The sequence below is a fragment of the Diplotaxodon limnothrissa genome, linkage group LG18 (assembly GCF_057381915.1).
Source record: "Diplotaxodon limnothrissa isolate DT_005_m linkage group LG18, D_limnothrissa_male_GT1.1, whole genome shotgun sequence".
NCBI classification, from domain to species: Eukaryota; Metazoa; Chordata; class Actinopteri; order Cichliformes; family Cichlidae; genus Diplotaxodon; species Diplotaxodon limnothrissa.
Window position 1 is genome coordinate 24,884,526 of NC_140613.1, and position 20,115 is coordinate 24,904,640.

The following is a 20,115-nucleotide window of genomic DNA, read 5'->3' on the forward strand; positions in this document are numbered from 1 at the left end:
AACTGCACAAATGTAACAACTGACCATGAAAAATGAGAGGAAATGATTTCTTGGAGTGTTCGGGACTGTGAAAAGATCCGTTAGAGAAACCTGGAAATTATATTAAAGAATGGTCTAGATTTTTTTTTTCCAACGGAGCCCCTGCTTTGCTGTTGGCATTGCAAAAATATTCACTAAACATTAGCATCTGCACGGCAAGAACAACAGCTTCTTTTTTTTAAAACCACACTGATGCTGGATTTCAAACTTGCCCTGAGGGCCCCAGATCCTGTGGTTTTCATGTGTTACTGTTAGTTTGTGGTAAGTGGAGGATTTTTATTTTTATTTTTTTTAAATTTTATTAGTTTTTCATGTTTGTGCAAGTGGAATAAAAACTGAGAAGAACTTCATAGAGGCCCTGCTTTTGTACCTAATCCCTTGGCCCAGAGACAACCTGTGTCAAAAACAATTTTTGAAACATTTATTCTTTGAGATTAAGTCGTGCTTTCTGGGAACATATTTCTAAATAGTTTTGCTTAATCAAATTACCTGAAGATAACACAGCAAACCAGGAGCATGGTGGGCTTCCAAAGTACAAAAACTCATTGTCTTGGGGTCTTTTGGCAAAATATGCCATGTATAGTAACTTAAAGGCACATTAGGATTTACCCAAATAATAAAAAGAGTGTGGGAACATAAACACGGGTCAGCAGCAGCCCACCTCATTGGGATTCTCACATAAAACCTTAGAATCCAACTCATTTCTGAACTGCTGAAAGAAAAAAATATACCCATATATCAAAAGTCAGAAAGATTGAAAACCTCTCCAGTATAGCTGGTCTGTGTCTCGTGTATACAATATAAAGAGCCTTTCTGTCCCATCACGTTGACAAATAGCTTTAAGATTAAGATTAAGATCGATCGAAGCCTGTTTTTAATATGATATATGATATGATATGTAATACCAGAACGTTTTTGAGTCATTTGTGATGAAAGTGGATCAACTGTATAGAGTCAGTCATTTACAAATGGGAGTAATCACAGGGGGAAAGTGAAATTACTCCTTTTTTTGCATTTCTCATATATGTTTCACTTGTCTTGTTTTTCTTGTGGAGCGTGTGCCAAGTTTTTGATTCTACAAACAGATGTAGCGAGCAATAACCGGAGGTTTAACGTGATAAATGAATCTCTATGGTGTTCCATCGTCTCCTCATACACTGATGCACACGTGGCAGGTAAGTTTACAAAGTTTCTCTGTGCTCTGGCTTTGAATGCAGACTTCGAGTCACGCATTTCTGAGATAAACAAAAATAAGCTGCAGTTCTCTGTCAAGTAAATTTGAATTCCCTGCAATCCTGAATTGGATAAGAATTACTATCTAATATGATATTAATTACTACATCCAAAAATGTTGGGATGCTTTTTAAACTGCAAATAAAAACAGAATGCAATGATATGTAAATGCCATAAACCTGTATTTTATTTAAAATAAGACACAGAAAACATGTCAAATGGGTAAGCTGAGGAAGTTCCCAGATGTCCTTAAACATCTGGGAGCTCAGGAGAGCATCTGCTGGACTTCTGGCAGAGGAATGTTGTCTGATAGTTGTGTGATAGCTGCACAGCAGTCCTGGGTCTTCTTTACTGTATTTTCCATTTCATGGTGCTCCAAATGTTGTCAGTTGGTGAAATATCTGGATTGCAGGCAGCCAGTTCAGCACCTTCTACGGTGAAGTCGTGCTGTTGTAACAGATGCAGTTTAGCGTTGCCTTACTGAAATATGCAAGACCTTCCCTTCTGTATTGGAGCACATATTGCTCTAAAACCTGCATAAACTTCTCAGCACCGATGGTGCCTTTCCAGGTGTGCACACTATGATTTTCATAGGCACTAATGCACCTCAATACCATCAGAGATAAAGGCTGAAGACAAGTTGATAACAAATTTCAGATTTCAGTTTTCCAGGTTGCGTCAACCCATTTAAAGGAGCTTTGATGGCGATGTTACTGGATAGTTGTCACATTTGGCTTCTTTGCATTTTAGAGCTTTAACCTGTATTTATGGATGCCCCTGTGGGCTGTGTTCACAGACAGAGATTTCTGGAAGTGTTCCTGCTGTGATTTCCCTGTTATTACTGAAGTGCTCTCTGAGCCCAAACATCACGGGCATCCAATATTTCACCCGTGTCCCTTGCACACAGAGATTTCTCCAGATTATCTGAACATTTTGACAATATTATGCTCTGTAGATGAGATTATTGCTGTCTTTACAAATGTACATTGAGGAACATCATCGTGGTAAACTTCTGCACATTTTTACTTCTGAGAAGCTCTGCCTCTCTAAGATGCTCTTTTTATACCCAGTCATGTTACTGACCTGCTGTCAGTTAACTTGCATAGTTACATAATATTCCTCAATGCCTCTTTTTAGCAGCACTTACTTTTCCAGCTTTTTCCCAACTTTTTTGGACGTGTTGCTGACATCACAGTCAAAATAAGCATTTTTTCATGAAATAGTGAAACATCTCAGTTTAAACATTTAACATGGTTTCTGGTTCTATTGTTCTATTTAGTTCTGTTTTCTATCTGAAAACTGTTGTATTTGGTTTTAATTGACATTTTATACAACATCCCAACCTTTTTAGAAATGGAGTTGTATATAACTCTCACTGCAAGTGGCCATTTCTTACAAGTGTAGTGAGACAGTCAAGGCCAAAATTTGATTTGGCTGCTTGTAATAGGCATCTTTAAAAAGAGCGGTCAAAGTTTAATTCAATTTAACTTTTATTTAAGTCTGGATGAGCTGTTTTCTTCTATACATGCTTTATAATAATATAATGATAATATCTTAAAAACTCAACTCAATGAACTAAATACTAAGAGGAAAAATTAATCAGGTTCAAAACCTTAGTTTAGACATTTTCTCATTAGTATAACGGTACTTTCAGTCAGTCTTTTATTTTCCAAGGGGTCGCCACAGCAAATCAATCCACATAGTGGGTTTAACATTGGAAGCCTTCCTGACATAGACCTCAGTGCTTGGAAGGAGCACTGGGAGTGCACTAACTTGTGGCTCCCTGATGCTGGGTTCATGTCATCTCCCTGTTTCCAACTTGTGATCTTTCATGTGCAAGTCACACATGTTAACCACTGCAATGTTAAGTATATAACACTTAACCTGCTGATGGTGGCGAAGGAAAAAGACGGTCCTGGATACGAATCCACCAGCCGGCTGGGATCTTCCTGTGCAGTTTGAATGTTCTCCTTCTGAATGTGAGCGGGAATAATTGTCTGTGTCTCTGAGTTAGCCTCGTGACAGACGAGTGACCTGTCCAGGCATCTCGCCCCATGACAGCTGGGATAGGTTCCAGCTCCCCTCCAGCCTTCAATTGAATTCAAAATCCTGCTCCTCACATACAGGGTCTTAAATAATCAGGCCCCGTCATATCGTAATGACCTTGTAGTACCATATCACCCTATTAGAGCACTTCGCTCTCGCTCTGCAGGCCTACTTGTTGTTCCTAGAGTATTTAAAAGTAGAATGGGAGGGAGAGCCTTCAGTTTTCAGGCCCCTCTTCTGTGGAACCAGCTTCCAGTTTGGATTCTGGAGACAGACACTATCTCTACTTTTAAGATTAGGCTTAAAACTTTCCTTTTTGCTAAAGCATATAGTTAGGGCTGGACCAGGTGACCCTTAATCCTCCCTTAGTTATGCTGCAATAGATGTAGGCTACTGGGGGATTCCCATGATGCATTGAGTTTTTCCTTTCCAGTCACCTTTCTCGCTCACTATGTATTAACACACCTCTCTGCATTGAATCATATCTGTTATTAACCTCTGTCTCTCTTCCACAGCATGTCTTTATCCTGTCTTCCTTCTCTCACCCCAACCGGTCGCAGCAGATGGCCCCGCCCCTCCCTGAGCCTGGTTCTACTGGAGGTTTCTTCCTGTTAAAAGGGAGTTTTTCCTTCCCACTGTTGCCAAAGTGCTTGCTCATAGGGGGTCATATGATTGTTGGGTTTTTCTCTGTATCTATGAAGCGCCTTGAGGCGACTTATGTTGTGATTTGGCGCTATATAAATAAAATTGAATTGAATTGAATTGAATTGAATTGAATTGAATTGAATTGGACAAGTGGTTAAGAAATTTATTGACTGATGGATGGATGGTTGGAAATTTTATAGTAATCCATCCTACAGGGACAACGTTCGTAAAACTTCAAACTTAGTGTCAGTGCCAGAGAAAGTCTTGGGAGGCCACAAATGCCTGTACTAAACAGTGACCATTTAACCACCACCCTCACACTCCACCGCCTCCCTCCCACGGCCCTGATAACCTTAAGCAAATGGACTGATAATAAACAATCAGAGAAATGATAAAAACTATAAAATAAATCATTAAATCTTTGTTTTTTGCCACCTGATTTGTCCTTCATAATTAAACAAACGGGTTTAATTATGAAGCCGCCTGCATCTCTTCATGCAGTAACACTGTGAAATACATAATTCTTTCTGCCCACCTCAAAAGAATATTTCACAGCTGCTGGGTAAGCTGTGGCCAGACTCACTGGATCCTGTAAAGAGTATGAACGTTTTTCTGCAGCCAAGCAAGCTGTAAGTGTGTTTATATATCTGACTATGGACAACCAGTTTTTCACAGTGAATGTTTTATTATTATTATTATTATTATTAATTTGCTCACCGATTGTTTTTTTATACAACCCACTCACATCCAGTCGAATGTTTTCATTGTACAAATCTAATAATTAAGCACCAACCTGCTCACAGCGGCAGCATAAAAGTAGCCTTCATGACCTCGGATAAGCCACACATATCTGGTTTATTCAGCGACTCAAACAGAATGAGTGAAAGGAAACAACATGGCCATTCAGTGTGATAACGGGGGCACATGAATGAGGCTTTACTTGGATGGATGTGGAGCTCTCTCTCTCACACACACACACATTCACACAGGCTTCCTTCATTGATTGCGAGCTGTTATTCACTACTGAAGAGGAAAACATCTCTCCCCTGCTTTTGTGCTTCTCTGCACTTAAATCTTACAGAGATTTCCCCGTGCGAGATAAGAACAGAACATCAAGTTCCCAGTGTCCCTCTCACTCAGATCTTTGCTGTCTCAAACTGTTATTGTGTTACAGTGCCCCCTTGTGGTCGTTCTGTTTTTTCAAATTTCCTATGCTTCAAAAAGAGCTTGTGTTCACTAAAATTCAAGATCAATGAAACATTGTCATCGATATGAATTGAATACATTACTTTGAAATAAAAAAAATAAATAGGGATTTTTTTCCCCTCATTAGGCAGCATAATATGCTGTAAATACACATTATGGGACTTCTATGTGCTTGGTATTTTGAGGTAGTACTCTTAGTGACACCCTGAAAAGAATCAAATAAACATATGCATGGCAGGGGTTGGATTAAACTGCATCTGATGATTGTTTCGGCACTGCGGTGGTCACATCATAGACTTTCTTGTGCACTTGGGTTTAAGAGGAACCAGCAGGATGTCTGATGACCACTTGCACATGTTACTGTCACCTAGAGAAGAAGATACAGAAAACATTATTGATCATTAACACCGACATTTAAAAAAAACAGTGTTAGGTGACTGAGATTACATTTGTTGGTTCGATATGTTATTTACAGTTTGTTTCTTTGTCCATGTCAGTCACTGCATGTCCTCTGTGTCACTGTCTGTGGGGGTGGTGATTGTTGAAGCTTCAGAGCTCTCAGCAGAAAGTGACGGGGATCTGTGTGAGACGGGGGAAATGAACAGTTTCAGCACAGCATGCAGCTCCTGCTTTACTGTGTTTCCAGCTGTGCAACAGAAACATAATTACTTGGCTTCTTTTAGCAGCAGGTTGAGACAGTTCTCTCTCTCCTCCAAAGTCTCCTTCAGCCTGTCGGCTTCTCTCTGCTTGTCCGCGAGTTCGCTCTGAAGACGAAGGTGAGTTTCCTCGAGACTCTCACAAAAGGCCAGAGGGTGTTTGAGATACACAACGTTCCTTACATTCAACCCCTGAGACAATATCTTTGAGAGCAACGTGTCCTCACCCTGCTTTCCTCCAGGCTGTCAAACGGACTCGGTGCTTCAACCAAACACAGAAAGCGTCTTGCAGCTTCACTGGGGAACCAAAGGGGTTTATGTACAGGTCAAAATTAAACACGATTCAGGTCACCCACTAGAGTAGTACTGAAAAAAAGTCACAACACATGCACACACACACACCTTCTGAGGACTTCTTTGTGTAACACTAGGTTCTCCAAAAAGGTCTGCAGTCCAGCTTTCCTCCCTTCTAGAAACTCCTCGTCATAGCTGTTTTTGAGTCAGCGCTTAGGAGGCAGGGCTGGATGAAAGCTGGGGAAAAGCTCTTGAAGCTGCGTCAAGGCGACGAGCAAAAAGGGCAAAAACGGGAAACCAGAATCACTATGGCAACAATATTACATCAATGAGAGCCGAAAGCGTCGCTGAATCACGGTGCCGCAAATGAAAGAACAGTTGCAGCAAGGTCTGCATGTGTATCGGACAAATGCATGAGGTAAAATGTCACTTTATAGGTTTTTCATTAGTCTGACTAATTTACTTTATGGGGGTGAGTTTGATAGCTTCACAGTATCACTCCACCTACAACATACACCTGTAGGGGGAGTGCTGGTTCTATCCCTGTCATTAAATATACTGGCTGTGAGCTGAACAGTCGCTGTGTTGTCCTTAATTCAAGTTATATTCTCCCCGATTCAAGGGTGCAACATGTGTGCCCAGCAAAGAGAGCGTACTGAACAAATCAGGCAGCAGATTGTTGCAGCCCTCAAACCAATCCACATGCACATCCACATGCAGCTAAACCATCCTTTTACTGCATGTGGAAAAATGTTGTTGGTTAAGACTGGCCGAGCAAAGTAATAGTCACTGATACTCAAGTGCTGAAGCATTTGCCATATATAATCTACCCCCTCCAGCCTCTCCGGGCTCCTCACGGCACGTCATTTCACCACCATGAATGTATAGGCTGCTTTACTAATATGTAGCTGCTGAGGTGCACGATATCTTCTAACCTTGTCACTGAGCCTGCAGAAGTCCGTGTATCTTCTGAAGATCACCCAGCTGTCTCCCTGACTCCCCGCCACCAGGATTTTATAAACCTACAGAACACAGACGACTATATGACAAATAACAGACACACGTATTGGTTTGCACTGAGTGCCTTGGCAAGTTGACACTGTACGCGTGTATTTCAGGTGCACATAAGAGCAAGAGCAGCAGGATAGTACAACATGTATAAGGAACATTGTAAATGCATCCTTTAAAAACAGCTGTAATGTCAATAAGATGATCTGTAATAAAGCATTTATAACACATTAAGAAAGTCTGGGTGGCGTATTTCACCCCTCTTCTCACAACAAACTGTAAACTGCAATATTATTCCTGTCACCGTTGTTCAGGTTTTCTCAGAGTGAGTGGATTGGTCTTGCTGTCTGGGTGTACGTCAGCATAGAACTGAATGAGATGTCATTACAAGCAATGCTGCTCAGGCAGCCGCATGCATATTATAAAATTAAACCTGAATCATTGATGACAAGTTCTTTATTTAGAAAGCCAACAGCTGCTCTCTCTTACTAGTTGTTTTATTTCTTCAGTTCCTTGATGACGACTTTCATCCGTGGTGCTAAGACAAAACCACGTCAGTCCAGTGTGGAATTCCCAAAGGTAGAGCGCCAACACAAAACTCCGGTAGCTGACAAATCTCGAATGAACCAATTTATTCTAACAGACATGCTGAAACAATCAGAGGATTGTTTTATTGTTTTATTTCCTGTTCCAGCCCTTTCTTTCTCTTTTGCTAGACAAATTTTAAAATGATACGAGTTCCTCTGGTTCCACAGTGTAACGGTTTGCACATCTGCCTAATCTGACTGATCCTGAAAGGAGATGCAAAACCCAAATCCGATAAAAAGAAATGTTCCAAACACGTGGCGTGGCCTGCTTTGGTGTTCCTTTGTGAAGGCAGCGTGTTCAACTCACACCCTCAGCATCAGCAATTACAACTTTTGTAATTCACTCATTTTTTGCCCACACAGCTAAATCCTTTCCAAAAAACCAAATATTGTTTGAAATTTAGCCAACAGTGATGTTATTTATAAAGGTAAAAATCCAACAAGCTTTTATTGCAGGCTTTTAAGGTCCTGCCCTTGTTAATGCAGTTTGCACAGTTTGTTCTTGGCTCTCTTGACTTGAACATGCGACTTTTACTTGTTTTATTATGCAGCTAACACACACACACATATAATATATATATGTGTGTGTAAGAATGTGCTTACTTAAAAATACATGATTGCACAATTTTGGAAACCCCTAAATCTGAGATCCTTTTTTTCTTTGGTTTTTCTTTTTTTTGTTTGGGTTTTTTTACATCAGGCCTGTTGTCTGCAGGAAAAGAAGAGCCCTCCCTTTAAATTCCTACTGTGAACTTTGTCCTCTCCTCCATATATATATATATATATATATATATATATATATATATATATATATATATATATATATATATATATATATATTGGGTGAATGTGCAGTAGTAGCAGCAAGCAGGTGAATTCTGTACATTAATAAGAATAGACATCTGACTATTTTACAGGATAGACAATATAAACATATTTAAAATTAAAGGAATTTGAAATGTACATTGTTCCAACAAGGCCTGCTCACGCTGACCCAGTCCACTGGAAAAGGTACTGGAGTAAATGGAATAGCTATCCGTGGTGGTCTTAGTGACGTACTGTGAACAAGGACACATGGTGAATTAGAATAAACACAGGGGGAACCACATGTACATGCACAGAGAGCATGGTAGTGTACTTACAGCGGATCAGTGCAAACACTTCCAGTGAGTCAGAGCGGGTGAAGGAACTACAGCACAGGGTTTTATAGAATCAAGCTTTGTTTCCCACCTGATCTGTGTAGGGATTGTCTCACTCCATACTCTTGCTGGCTCATCAAAAACACAGGGCAGTTTGTGTGACATTCACGTAAGCAGTATCATAGTACCTGATTTGTTGAAAGTCTGTTCTCGGTTTCAGATTACAGAGGGACACAGAGTCATGTGCTTTATGGTGTGTCTCATCCAACAGCACAAAAAGGGCGCATCCTGTTTCAGTAAATCCTAACAACGCACTTGTAAAAGGTCAAATTTATTACAAAAAATACCTATAATTTCAATAAATTAACACTAACTGTGACTTACCAAAAGGCCCAATTATCACGTAAACTCAAATTTGGAGCGATCAAATTATAAACACATAAAAAAATCAATAATAATAATAAATTTATTGAGACATCATGCATTTAACTGTCTTATTTGAAGAGTTTGTATAAGATCCTATCAGGATGTCTAAACTAAACTAGGATGTCTAAACCGAAGTTCTCTCAACTAAAACTAAAACCTATACTGCTACTGAAAAGAGAAAGTGCTACTTATGATCACATGAGACGAACATCGTATTTTGACATGTCTTTATAGCGTCGACACATCTGTAGGAAAGCCCCTGTTTTTTGGTGGGGGGATTCCCGCTGCTAAAAATCCCAATATTACCAATTGGGTTCATGCCGCAGGAGGAGGAGCTTTGTATCAGCGAAACTGAAACTAAAGTTGAGGTAAAGGCTCATTTATGATTTATGGTATTTTAACAGCGTGCCTCCTCAGTGTTTTTCCTAGACTTACCTCGCTGTTATCCATATTTGTACTGGGATTCTGAATGCGCTCAGAGGGCTGCTTGGAAAACTTCAGACAGTTGAGTCTGAAGTTCTCCAAACCTACCCTCGTGAACGCATCTCGTAAAAGCCGGAAGCGTGTCGTCATTAGCAACAACAAACGCACCTGCTTAAATGAGCGCGGAGCTCAGCTGCGCTCTTCTTGTTGTTGTTTCGCTTTGGGTCCTGCGCACATTTAACTGTAGTCGCTGGGTGAAGGACAGCTGTCGCCGGTCAGCGGGTTCGCTGTTTATCGGCTGCTCTGTTTTGTCTGCTCGCCTCCTCCTCTGCAACATTAATGGTAGCTTAGCCTGCTAGCAGCCGGCTACGTTGTGGAATGCATGTGAATGGGAGCGCAGTTCCTCTTTGCGTTTATACCAAAAGAGGTAGTTCTGCCTTTATTGGCCAACCCCGTGAGAGATAAATCCTGAGAGACTTCGCGTAAGGGATTCAGAAACTGCTATGGAGCCAACTGCGGGCTGTTTGGATATCGGCAGCCTGACCAGCACCTTGCCGGTGATCCCCCAGAATAAACTGACGGACCTGTACTATCTGAGCGGAGGGGGCTTCGGCACCGTGTTCAAGGGGAAGCACTCCGACTGGAGGACCACTGTGGCCGTCAAGTGCCTGAAGCTCGACTCTCCAGTTATAGAAAGGTACTCAACACCGATCAGGCAACTTCGCGTAACAAGGTCTAGGTCACGGAGACACATTTCAGCCATTTATCGATGAATTGCACTACTACAGAAAAACTTTGTGCTGTTTCAGGATGATGCAGTAAAGTCTGCCTGTACTTACTCCACAGTAACAGCTGCAGCACTTGACCTAATTTGAGTCAAATGTGAGGCCTTCTTGTACATTTCAATGAAATGTGTTCAGAGTGCTCGAGCAGGTTTTTCATTCCTCTGGCAGGAAAAAGGCTAAAGAGTCTCTGTGGCTTACGTGTCCAGTGACTTCCAGCTGGAGGGCTAGTTTGCTCAGACTGACACAAATCTGAACTGCACAATATAAATATATATATAATTATATATATATATTTTAAATCCTACACTCATTCTTTATTTCTGGAAGCATGCAAATATACCACTCTGTTATAAAATTAAGTCCACCTTTTAATGTGAAATTCTTAAGCTTGTTTCACAAAACTGTTCACAACAACAGTGAACCAGGCCAACTGGATTTCAGTCAAATGTCCAGACATCATGACTCAGTTTGGTATTTATTGGTCACCTAGTAATGGGTCATTCTAAACATCTCTGCACAAATTCACAAGTGAGAAAATCTCAGATTTCTGCGTGTAACATTTTTACTCCTCTGTGTAATCAAGAGTTTCAGCAAGATTGTATACGGCATTTTTGGTCTGTGTTTCTAGAAGGATTTTATCTTAAATATTCATTTACCTCACTATCACAAAAGTGCTGTCAGTGCTGTTTTGTTTTTGTTATTTATTCTGTGTCTGGCTATGTTTCAGAGAGAGGAACTGCCTGCTGAAGGAGGCCGAGGTACTCCACAAAGCCAGGTTCAACTACATCATCCAGATCTTTGGTGTCTGCAATGAGCCTCGTATCTTCTGCATAGTCACGGAGTTCATGAGCAATGGATCTCTGGACCGGTTACTCCATGAGGTAGCTCATCAAGTTCACTTCCTATCACTAGGAACTCTTCTAGTCTGAGCAATGCACCCTTAAATAAACCATTTAGATTGCCACTGAGTGGCACCAGTTTTCTCTGGTTTAGATTGTTAGCTGTGAGAGTTGCCCAGACTACACACTGGAAAAAATGAAGGTTTTATAGTTGTTGCATTTGGATTTTTGTTGCCAAAAGAGGTCAGCTGATGGAGTTGCATTGGTCTGTTGTTTTTCTCTCTTGTGCGTCACTCATCATGTGAGTGTATGACTCTTTTTCCTTTCAGCGGGACTATAAACAAAAGCGAAAGCTCGAAGTAATTAGTATCTGATGAAACATAAAAGAAAGTAGGGAAAGAGAAGCCGAGCACTGAGGGAAGCAGACAGCTATGCACAAGGGAAATTCCCACTGGGCTGAGTGTAGTAATTTTTTCAGTCTTTATTTCAAGCTCTTGCATTGTTTTGTACTTTCACTGTAGTAAAACCCACATTTCCCTCTTTTATTTACATTTATGATATCTTTAGCCCATCTTTGTAATCTCTGCCTTACAGAAGGACGTGTACCCTGTTCTTGCCTGGCCTTTGCGTTTGAGGATTCTGTATGAGATCGCCCTTGGGGTTAACTTCCTTCACAACATGAACCCACCCCTCGTACATCACGACCTAAAGACCCAAAACATTCTGCTGGATGGTGAATTTCATGTTAAGGTATGCGATAAGTATGAGGTGCGTGCAGAACAGGAAAATCTATGACATCACCTTCAACCGTGTCAGTGTGTTTGTTGGAGCTGTAACAAAAGGTTACAGCTGCTTAGGTGGTTACAGTTATAGTCACATGTATTGTGTACGTTACCAGACTAACTTAGACATAGTGGATAAGCTGCACATACCCTATGTACTGCTTATCTGCTACTCTTTATGAAACATACAATTTTTATTAGCATAAAAAGTATAAACTATATTTTTCAGGTTGTTCAGACTGATTTCTTTTTCTTTCATGGCCTAATTAAAGTGAATATATTATACTCATATCAACTCCATATTTAAGCTTTTGGACTGTAAAACAAACTCCTCTCCTTTAAACTTTCTTCTGATTGGCTGCCCCTCACAAACAGAAGGTTCAAACAGCAGGTGGGTGGTGCTAGTCTGCTGACACTCAGCGCTGTGTGCCTAAGATGAGCACATAAAGATAATACAGTATCAGTAAGAGGGGATAGAGATAACAGTAGAAGAGAAAAAACCTCCCTGAAACTGACTATTTAGGGCAGTTTCAGTATCCACCATTGTAACAGGAAATAAGAAAGGCATAATAACTTCCCCTTAAAGATCCGTTATTATACAAAAGGCTGTCCTCCCGCTGCAGTTATCAACCTTATTTGACTTTTTGTCACGAATTAATTTAAGACTCGTAAAATGTAAAACTGGCTTTGTATAACTTTGTCTGTCTGCGGTTGCTAACTTTCTGCTTCTCTCCAGATTGCAGACTTTGGCCTATCGAAGTGGCGACAGCTGTCAGTGAGTAGAGGCTCGGGGTCCAAGCCAGCTGAGGGTACAGTGATCTACATGCCCCCTGAGGAGTACGAACCATCCAAGAGCCGCCGGGCCGACGTGAAGCACGATATGTACAGGTAAGACACCAGAACCCAGTAACTATTATGTAGAAGTCAGTCTCAAAATGTACATCCTTCCCTGAAGATTTAGCAGAAAAAGTCTCTATGACTTATCTGTGTTACTATAAACTCTGATAACTTCCGTGTTTGTTGAGCACAATAAGCAGTTAAGGGAAATGAGGCTTTCCTTCCTGTAAAGATGAAACGGAGTTCCTGCCTCAGCTTGCATTGCTTGCATACCACTGCAGGGCCCAGTGTCAAAGGCTAAATCAGTCGTGCCAGACAAAAAAATCAGACCTAACTGTTGAGATCCACGAGTCTGTCAGAAAAGGAATTCAGATTATTTTTCTGCTTTGATAAGAGAGCTCTACTTTCCGCTGATGCAGTCTTTGTAAATTTTGCGCAAGAGGTTACGCTCGCTGCAACGGGTCAATCAGTCATGGCTTTGAGAGTCATCCCTGAAGCTGGCTTGTGGTAGAGTCCCTCAACTATAAGGGGAAATGCCAATATCTGGCAACTTAGTAACTCTTCCCTTAACTGTTTTCCTCTTTGATAATTGGATTCTAGCTATGCCATCATCATGTGGGAGGTGCTGTCCAGGCAGATCCCGTTTAAAGGTAACTGCTCGTTTTGGGGTTTGTTTTTTTTCACATCATACTTTGTTCCTACTTGACCCTTTTTGAGTCACTAATATGTGTGTGTTTATGTTCAGAGGTGACCAATGGCATTCAGATCATGTTCAGCGTGCTGCGTGGTCTGCGTCCTGACACCAGCCTGGAGAGCCTGTCCGCAGACATCCCCAGCAGAGAAACGCTCATCAATCTTATGACAGCCGGCTGGAACGCTAATCCAGATGAACGGCCTTCCTTCCAAAGTATGCTCATACAAATGACTAAAGTGCGCACTGCTAATGGGACGGTAGTTCTGCGTTACGTCTTTGGCAGGATTTAGCAGTGTGATGCGTTTCCTACCATTTCAGATTGTTTGATAGAGCTGGAGCCTATGGTGAGGGTGTTTGACGAAATAGAGTTCCTGGAAGCTGTGCTGCAGATCAAAAAGAAAAAGGTCAGTTTTTATATTTCTTCTTTATGTACCTGTAGGGAAATCTGTGTAGCACTTTTTTTTTTTTCTTTTGAAAACTACTTTTGATTTATTTCAAAATTAAATTTGCATTTCCTCTGATCCACAAAGAGTGTATTGTGGGATGGTATCGTGTGTCTGTCTGTCAGCATGCGCTCAGGTGTGTCAGCTTACAGTAAGAGAAATCTGGTGAAACTAGTTTGAGACAGACTGTGGCTCAGAGTATGACTTTAGTTTCATGATGATGTCTCACAGCCATGCATATGAAAAATAAATGCACAGGCTTTGATGCAGCTATAGCTACAGTGGTGTGCGTGTGCCCGTGCGTGTGCGTGTGTGTGTGTGAACTGTTAATGGCCAGATTTTTACAGCTAGTGCATCACCTAAAGTGTCATAAAACCTTTCCTTTCCTTAGTAATTGCACAGGGGTTCCCTGAATTGGCAGTTTATCACAGGTCTACTGGATCAGCTTGTCACCTTTTCAAATTGATTAGAAGGAAAATGATAAAGGAAAAAAAGATAAATGTGATCTAGAAAAAAAAAAAACAGGAAACCAATAAACAGCGGCGAAATGCAGCAGGGGCCTCTGACAGACTCAGTCTGGGGACATTGTGGCTCATAGTTGGGGAATTACTCATTTAATTAGTTCATTATTTTATTTTGTTTACTATGCAAACGGCAAAACAGGGAGATGTGTTGATAAATTGAAAGCTGCCACTAATTTGTGCACATCAAGCTATGATCCTGTAATTACCAGTATCTTCGACGAGGTACTGAACCACTTGCATATAACACCCCCATACCAGCATAGTTTTGCTGACGTTAATGGTAGGGTGGGTTTGGAGCTCTGCAGTTACTGAGCAGAGCATTGGCAACTTTTCCACACTCTGCAGCTCACTCTGTAGTTTTGTAGTTCACTTCAGTTCTGAGTTCCTAAATACGTCCACCTTACAGTAATACCACGTATAGCAGTTAATATCAGTTGTGGAATAGATGGGAAAGGGGAAAGAACTATCAAACTGACTTGTTACAATGGTGGGATCCTATTACAGCAGCATGCTCAAATTCAATGAGCTCTTTAAAATTACCCATTCTTTCGCAAATGTTTGTAAAGGCAGAACACATGGCTTGGTGCTTGATTTCATACACCTGTGGTAATGGGACAGAAAACATCTGAATTGAAGGATTAAGAGGTATGGCCTCCAGCTGGCTGGAAGTTAGCTAACAACTGGACACCCGTGCCCCCGATTTACAGTTTTGTCCAAAGTAGTTAAGTGTTCAAAAACCCAAAATGGTAAAGGAAGAAAAAAGGCAGTCTACCTGAAATGTCAGACTAAAGGATTCAAAGTAAAAACCAATTGGTGATGCCATCTTTTATATACAGTTTTTGTTTGGTGATCATTAAAAGAACTCTTCTTCAAAAGACTGTCACAGGTTAGTGTTTTTGCTTAGCAGACATAGATGGTTAATTATTAACATTAGATACATTTTTTTATTTATAGTTGGCTGTGTATGGACACACACATTTACGCAAGTATAAATGTTGAATGTGCAATTTGGGGCAGTTTAAATTGCACTGTGACTCAGTGAGAGAGATTAAAAACTGACATCATAATTTCCCTTCAGCATATCCTTCCTCTTTATATTTTCAGTGTATATGTGACTTTGCAGTCACATGTCTGTTTCTAATCCGTACTTTCAACAAGCACAAAATTGAACTACATGCAGTTAAAGGCAGCAGGGAACTAACTGTGCTAAAGAACAATCTATAGTGTTATTATTGTCTGTTAGCTGCAGAGTACTGAAGAAAAAAGTTAACAGCGTGTATTTTTAGTACTCCTTTTTTTCCCTCCTCTAAATATCCTCACTTGCATAAGTCACAGAAGTTATGAAAACATCAGTGACCTTTAGTTTTGTTCAGTGTATTGTTATATATGTTAAACATGTTGGTTATACATTATCTTAGCTGGTAATGTACAAACTTGATTCCAACAAAGTTGTCACTCTTTAAAATGTAAATAAAAAGTAGAATAAAGTCATTTCCAAAACTCCTTTTATTTAAAGAAAATTTGTCATTTTAATAGTTAGATGACAGAAACTCGTCTCTAAAAGTTAGGACATGGTCATGTTTACTACTGTGTAGCATCACATCAGCTACGTTAGCAAAGAGCATCACTAGAATGAATGGGTGGATCAGCAGGTTGATGTATACTGTATATTTGTTTTTTTTATCAACACCAGAACCTGCTGCTTTGTTGGGCAAGTCAATATTTGACTGTGTGGTCAGATACTGCAACATTCTCCTTACACTGTCCGATATAGTTTTATGGGATTTTTTTGTAAATGTAATCCTTTCTTTCAGTGTTAGTGGAATTTTTTTGGTCTCTGTACTTTTTTTTTAAGTAAGGGATTGACAGTTAAAGTATTTTGAAGTTGACCTTTTTGTTGGTGGTTGTGCCGTATCTCTTTTGCTCCTCACACAGCTGAGGTCACAGTGTTGTTCAGCCCCAGCAGCCTGTCAGAAGGGGAGTGAGGAGGAAACTCCAAGTATGCCAAAGGACAGGCCCAGCCAGTGGACGGTCAGTATCTACTCGTCACCTACACTGAGAATAAAGATGACGTGTGTGAAGCGTGGTTTTTTTTGTTTTGTTTTGTTTTTTTGTTGTTGTTTTTTTAATTTATGCATGTTGTCAGCCGGTAACTGAACCTGAATAATTTACTTGGCTTATAATGAAAACGGTGACATGGAGGGATGCAGTTCAACATGAAGGTGTGTCGTTGTGGTCATGTATGAACATAAATGAAACCTCACCGTTTCCTCTGTCGCAGGAGGGCACTACATCAGGCTCGGGGTCTTGTTCCTCTCAGGACACGGACATATCTCTACCGGGCGCCCTCTCCAGCAGCAATGCTGCATCCGCTAAACGTAATGACACCAACACCTTTACCAAGTATCACCACTGATAATCTTTAAAGGAAGTGGTGTGACTTGATGTCATAGAGTTCAAAAATAATACTTTAGTCTCCGTTTCAGTGTATGCTCTGTTTGGCTGCTGGGCACATCACTTTTCTTGTTCTGTTTTTCAGCTGTAGATTGCCTTCCATCGTCATTCATGCCTCACAGTCTGGAGTCTCCACAGTCATTGAAGGATGTCTATGATAAACTAGGATGTGGGGATAAACTGAACGGCTGGACGAATGATTTAAACATACTCAGCAAGCCTGAACCAATCGCCGAATGTGAGACAAAGCTGGTTAATGTCTCCCTCAAAGCACAGCCTCAGCCTCAAGGTACAAGAAGCTCCATCGTGCATCTGTTGGTGTGTGAATGCGTGGACCTGTGTCCCATTTTTAAGTCTTTATGATAGACGAGTGCATGTGAAAAACAGTGCAGCTCATGATTCAGTAGGCTGTAAAACTACGTTTGGCAGCAGTAATGATTCTCTGTACCACTTTATCAGTCTCTCACACGCTCTTCTTTACAGCATTACTTCAGTTCACTGAAGTTTGTGGGCTTTCATTTGTGGACAGCTCTTTGACTGGACCATTTTAACAATTTGATATTTTCTTTTTCTCAGCTGTTCTGTGTTTGGGATCATTGTCCTGTTACATGACTCCGTTTCGGCCACACTTTAGCTGTCAGACAAAGGAGTTCATGTTTGATTCAATGACTGCAACCTGCCTGGGTCATGTGGCTGCAAAACAAGCCTAAATTATCGCCCTTCCGCCAGCATGCTTAACATTTGGTATGAGGTGATTGTGCTGATATGCTGTTTGGTTTGCACCACACATGGTGTTGTACGTTATGGCCAAACATCTCCGCTTTGGTCTCATCTGTCCAGAGGACATTATTCCTGAGATTTGATCAGATGCAACTTTGCAAACTTAAACAATACATGTTTTTAGAGACTTTCTCCTGATAAGATCTTCAAACAAGAACTTGTTCAATGTTTTTCTGAGTGTTTGTCATGAACTTTAGCATATAGGCCTGTAGAGTCTGAGACGTAGCTTTTGGGTTTTTCCCAGTATTGCTCATTCTGTCCATCAAGTACATTTGCTGGGATGTCCAGTCCTGGGAAGATTGTGGCATTGTGTTAGCACAGCTGAATGCTCCAGACGAGAAAATTGTCAAAACTTCTGCTTTTTTTTTTTTTTTTGAGGTGCTCACACTTGCTGATGATCAGTTAACCAAGTGAATTAAATTAGTAACACCCAGCTGCCGCTTAGCTTCTTAATTCCTATGGGAGCAGTAGAGATGCACTTTGTTTTTCACAGGACCTGCCTGTTCTAGTTGCACTTTTCTTTTTGTTTTCCTGGACACATGGTACCGATAAGCTATCAACCTCATAATTCATGTTTCTGTGTTTTGCTGGCTCTGTCTAGTACAGGGCATTCAAGCGCACTTCGATCATTTTAGTGTAACTTTTATTTCTTCCTTAAGAAGATACAAATTAGAATCATAGTGATGCTGTTATCGTTCCTTTGTTCTTGACTAGTAGGCCCTGATAGCAAGTTACACTCCTATTCAGCTGATTGGTGTAACGTAACTTTGATTTGTAACACTTTACACTTTTGGTATAAAGAGTATATTTCACCCTTGCAGCAATGTTCAGCAAATAAGGCATAACTTTTTCTTGTTGCAGGTTACTCTCCTCCACCGCGGCACTCTCCTCCTCTGCAAGGTCCCATCTCCCAGTGGATTGCAATCCGGCGTGAGGAAATTGTCTCCCAGATGACGGAGGCTTGTCTGAACCAGAGCTTGGACGCCCTGCTGTCCCACTCCATGCTGATGAAAGAGGATTACGAACTGGTGATCAACCAGCCCACACGCACCGCTAAGGTCCGCCGACTTCTGGACACCTGCGACAAACACAACGAAGACTTCTCCCGCATCGTTGTCCGCAAGCTGCACGACAACAAGCAGATGAGCCTGCAGCCGTACCCGCCTGAAATCAGCTCGCCTATGGTGGCACCAAGCGCACCGTCACTGTCCATGTCCTACAATATCCCCAGGAAGATGTAGCAGCACTCACGGCCAAGACTTCCACATAAAGACTGTGCCAACTTGACACTACAACTAACTCTTTCTTGTTCCGTGTCATCCAGACACTCGCCACGGTTTAGACGGAAGAACAGCTGGTTGAGCAACTAAAGTTACAGGTACAAAAACGTCATGTGTTACTATGGACACATCAACTCAAGATTTAAGGTTTTATTCTGTATGTTTAGAATCAAAAAGACTTTAACTGAAGCAGTGATTATTTTTTTAATGTTACGGATTTGATGTGAATATTTATTTGTAGTCCCTAAGTGGCTATATTGAGTGGTTTTCACTCTTTTTGGTATCTAATGCTTTTTGTCTGAAGACTATTACCGTAGATTAATGTTGGCCTGTTTGTGCGATCGTGTATCAGTATTTGCAGAATGCAAACGTCCTCATTTATTTGATGCAACTAAAGACAGGAGGACTGTTAACTGGAAAACCTGCTGTAAAAATAAGGTTTAACTCTTCTAGCAATCTTTATTCAAGTATCATGTATTTATGGGTTCTGGTCATGTTTACGGCCTGAGTGAGCGAGTGTATTGTTGTTCTATTTAAGCACAAGGTCTACAGAAAGTTTGAATAAGTGTTACTTTAAATAAGCGTTCCTGAACTTTAGCAGCTTTGCCAAACTAAGAGGAAAAGTTGGACTGAGTTGTGACCCAGTGGCAGACTGCATGGAAAGTTTTTACTCTTCCTCTATTTATCGCCAAGCTAAAGAGAGTCACAGGGTCACAAACTAAAGAGGAAGCTGAGAGGGTAATACAACACCCAGAAAGAGGGGTGTGGGTATGTGTGTGTGTGTGTCTGCATATAGTGGGTCATTAAAATTGGACCAAGTATGTGCTCTCATTTCTTTCGGTCGGTTCAGTAGCGACCTCACCTCAGAGACTTCAGGCTTATCTGGATCTTTCCAGACTTGACCCATCTTCCACAGACTCTAAACTGAGATTACAAATAAATGTATTCCAACTGAGCTTCTCTGCAGTAGCATAAGAAAAAAAATCGAATACATG

The 20,115-nt window shown here is 40.9% G+C and overlaps 2 protein-coding genes across 2 annotated transcripts; one reads left to right on the forward strand and one right to left on the reverse strand.

Annotated features, from left to right (window-relative positions):
* Positions 1 to 5,332: 5,332 nt before the first annotated feature.
* On the reverse strand, positions 5,333 to 9,852 carry LOC146613719 (sorting nexin-16). The gene is given in 7 exon segments (XM_085378571.1): positions 5,333 to 5,536; positions 5,643 to 5,748; positions 5,839 to 5,976; positions 6,054 to 6,122; positions 6,228 to 6,376; positions 7,055 to 7,141; positions 9,715 to 9,852. Coding segments are annotated over 6 exon segments (663 nt in total). The 3' UTR covers positions 5,333 to 5,536; positions 5,643 to 5,666.
* Positions 9,853 to 10,167: 315 nt separating this feature from the next.
* Positions 10,168 to 19,379, forward strand: ripk2 (receptor-interacting serine-threonine kinase 2). Its single transcript, XM_085378472.1, has 11 exons — positions 10,168 to 10,399; positions 11,215 to 11,368; positions 11,921 to 12,076; positions 12,845 to 12,996; positions 13,546 to 13,595; positions 13,691 to 13,852; positions 13,958 to 14,043; positions 16,542 to 16,637; positions 16,888 to 16,984; positions 17,146 to 17,349; positions 18,702 to 19,379. Exons 1-11 carry the CDS (start codon positions 10,206 to 10,208, stop codon positions 19,079 to 19,081), a joined length of 1,731 nt encoding a protein of 576 aa, XP_085234598.1. The 5' UTR covers positions 10,168 to 10,205; the 3' UTR covers positions 19,082 to 19,379.
* Positions 19,380 to 20,115: the final 736 nt, after the last annotated feature.

Bases quoted from the DNA above. Each gene is read 5' to 3' on its own strand.
- ripk2 (XM_085378472.1), top strand. From the start codon at position 10,206: ATGGAGCCAACTGCGGGCTGTTTGGATATCGGCAGCCTGACCAGCACC. The intron at 13,853-13,957 runs GTATGCTCATAC...CTACCATTTCAG, and splicing joins TGAACGGCCTTCCTTCCAAA to ATTGTTTGATAGAGCTGGAG. The intron at 16,985-17,145 runs GTAATGACACCA...TCTGTTTTTCAG, and splicing joins CAATGCTGCATCCGCTAAAC to CTGTAGATTGCCTTCCATCG.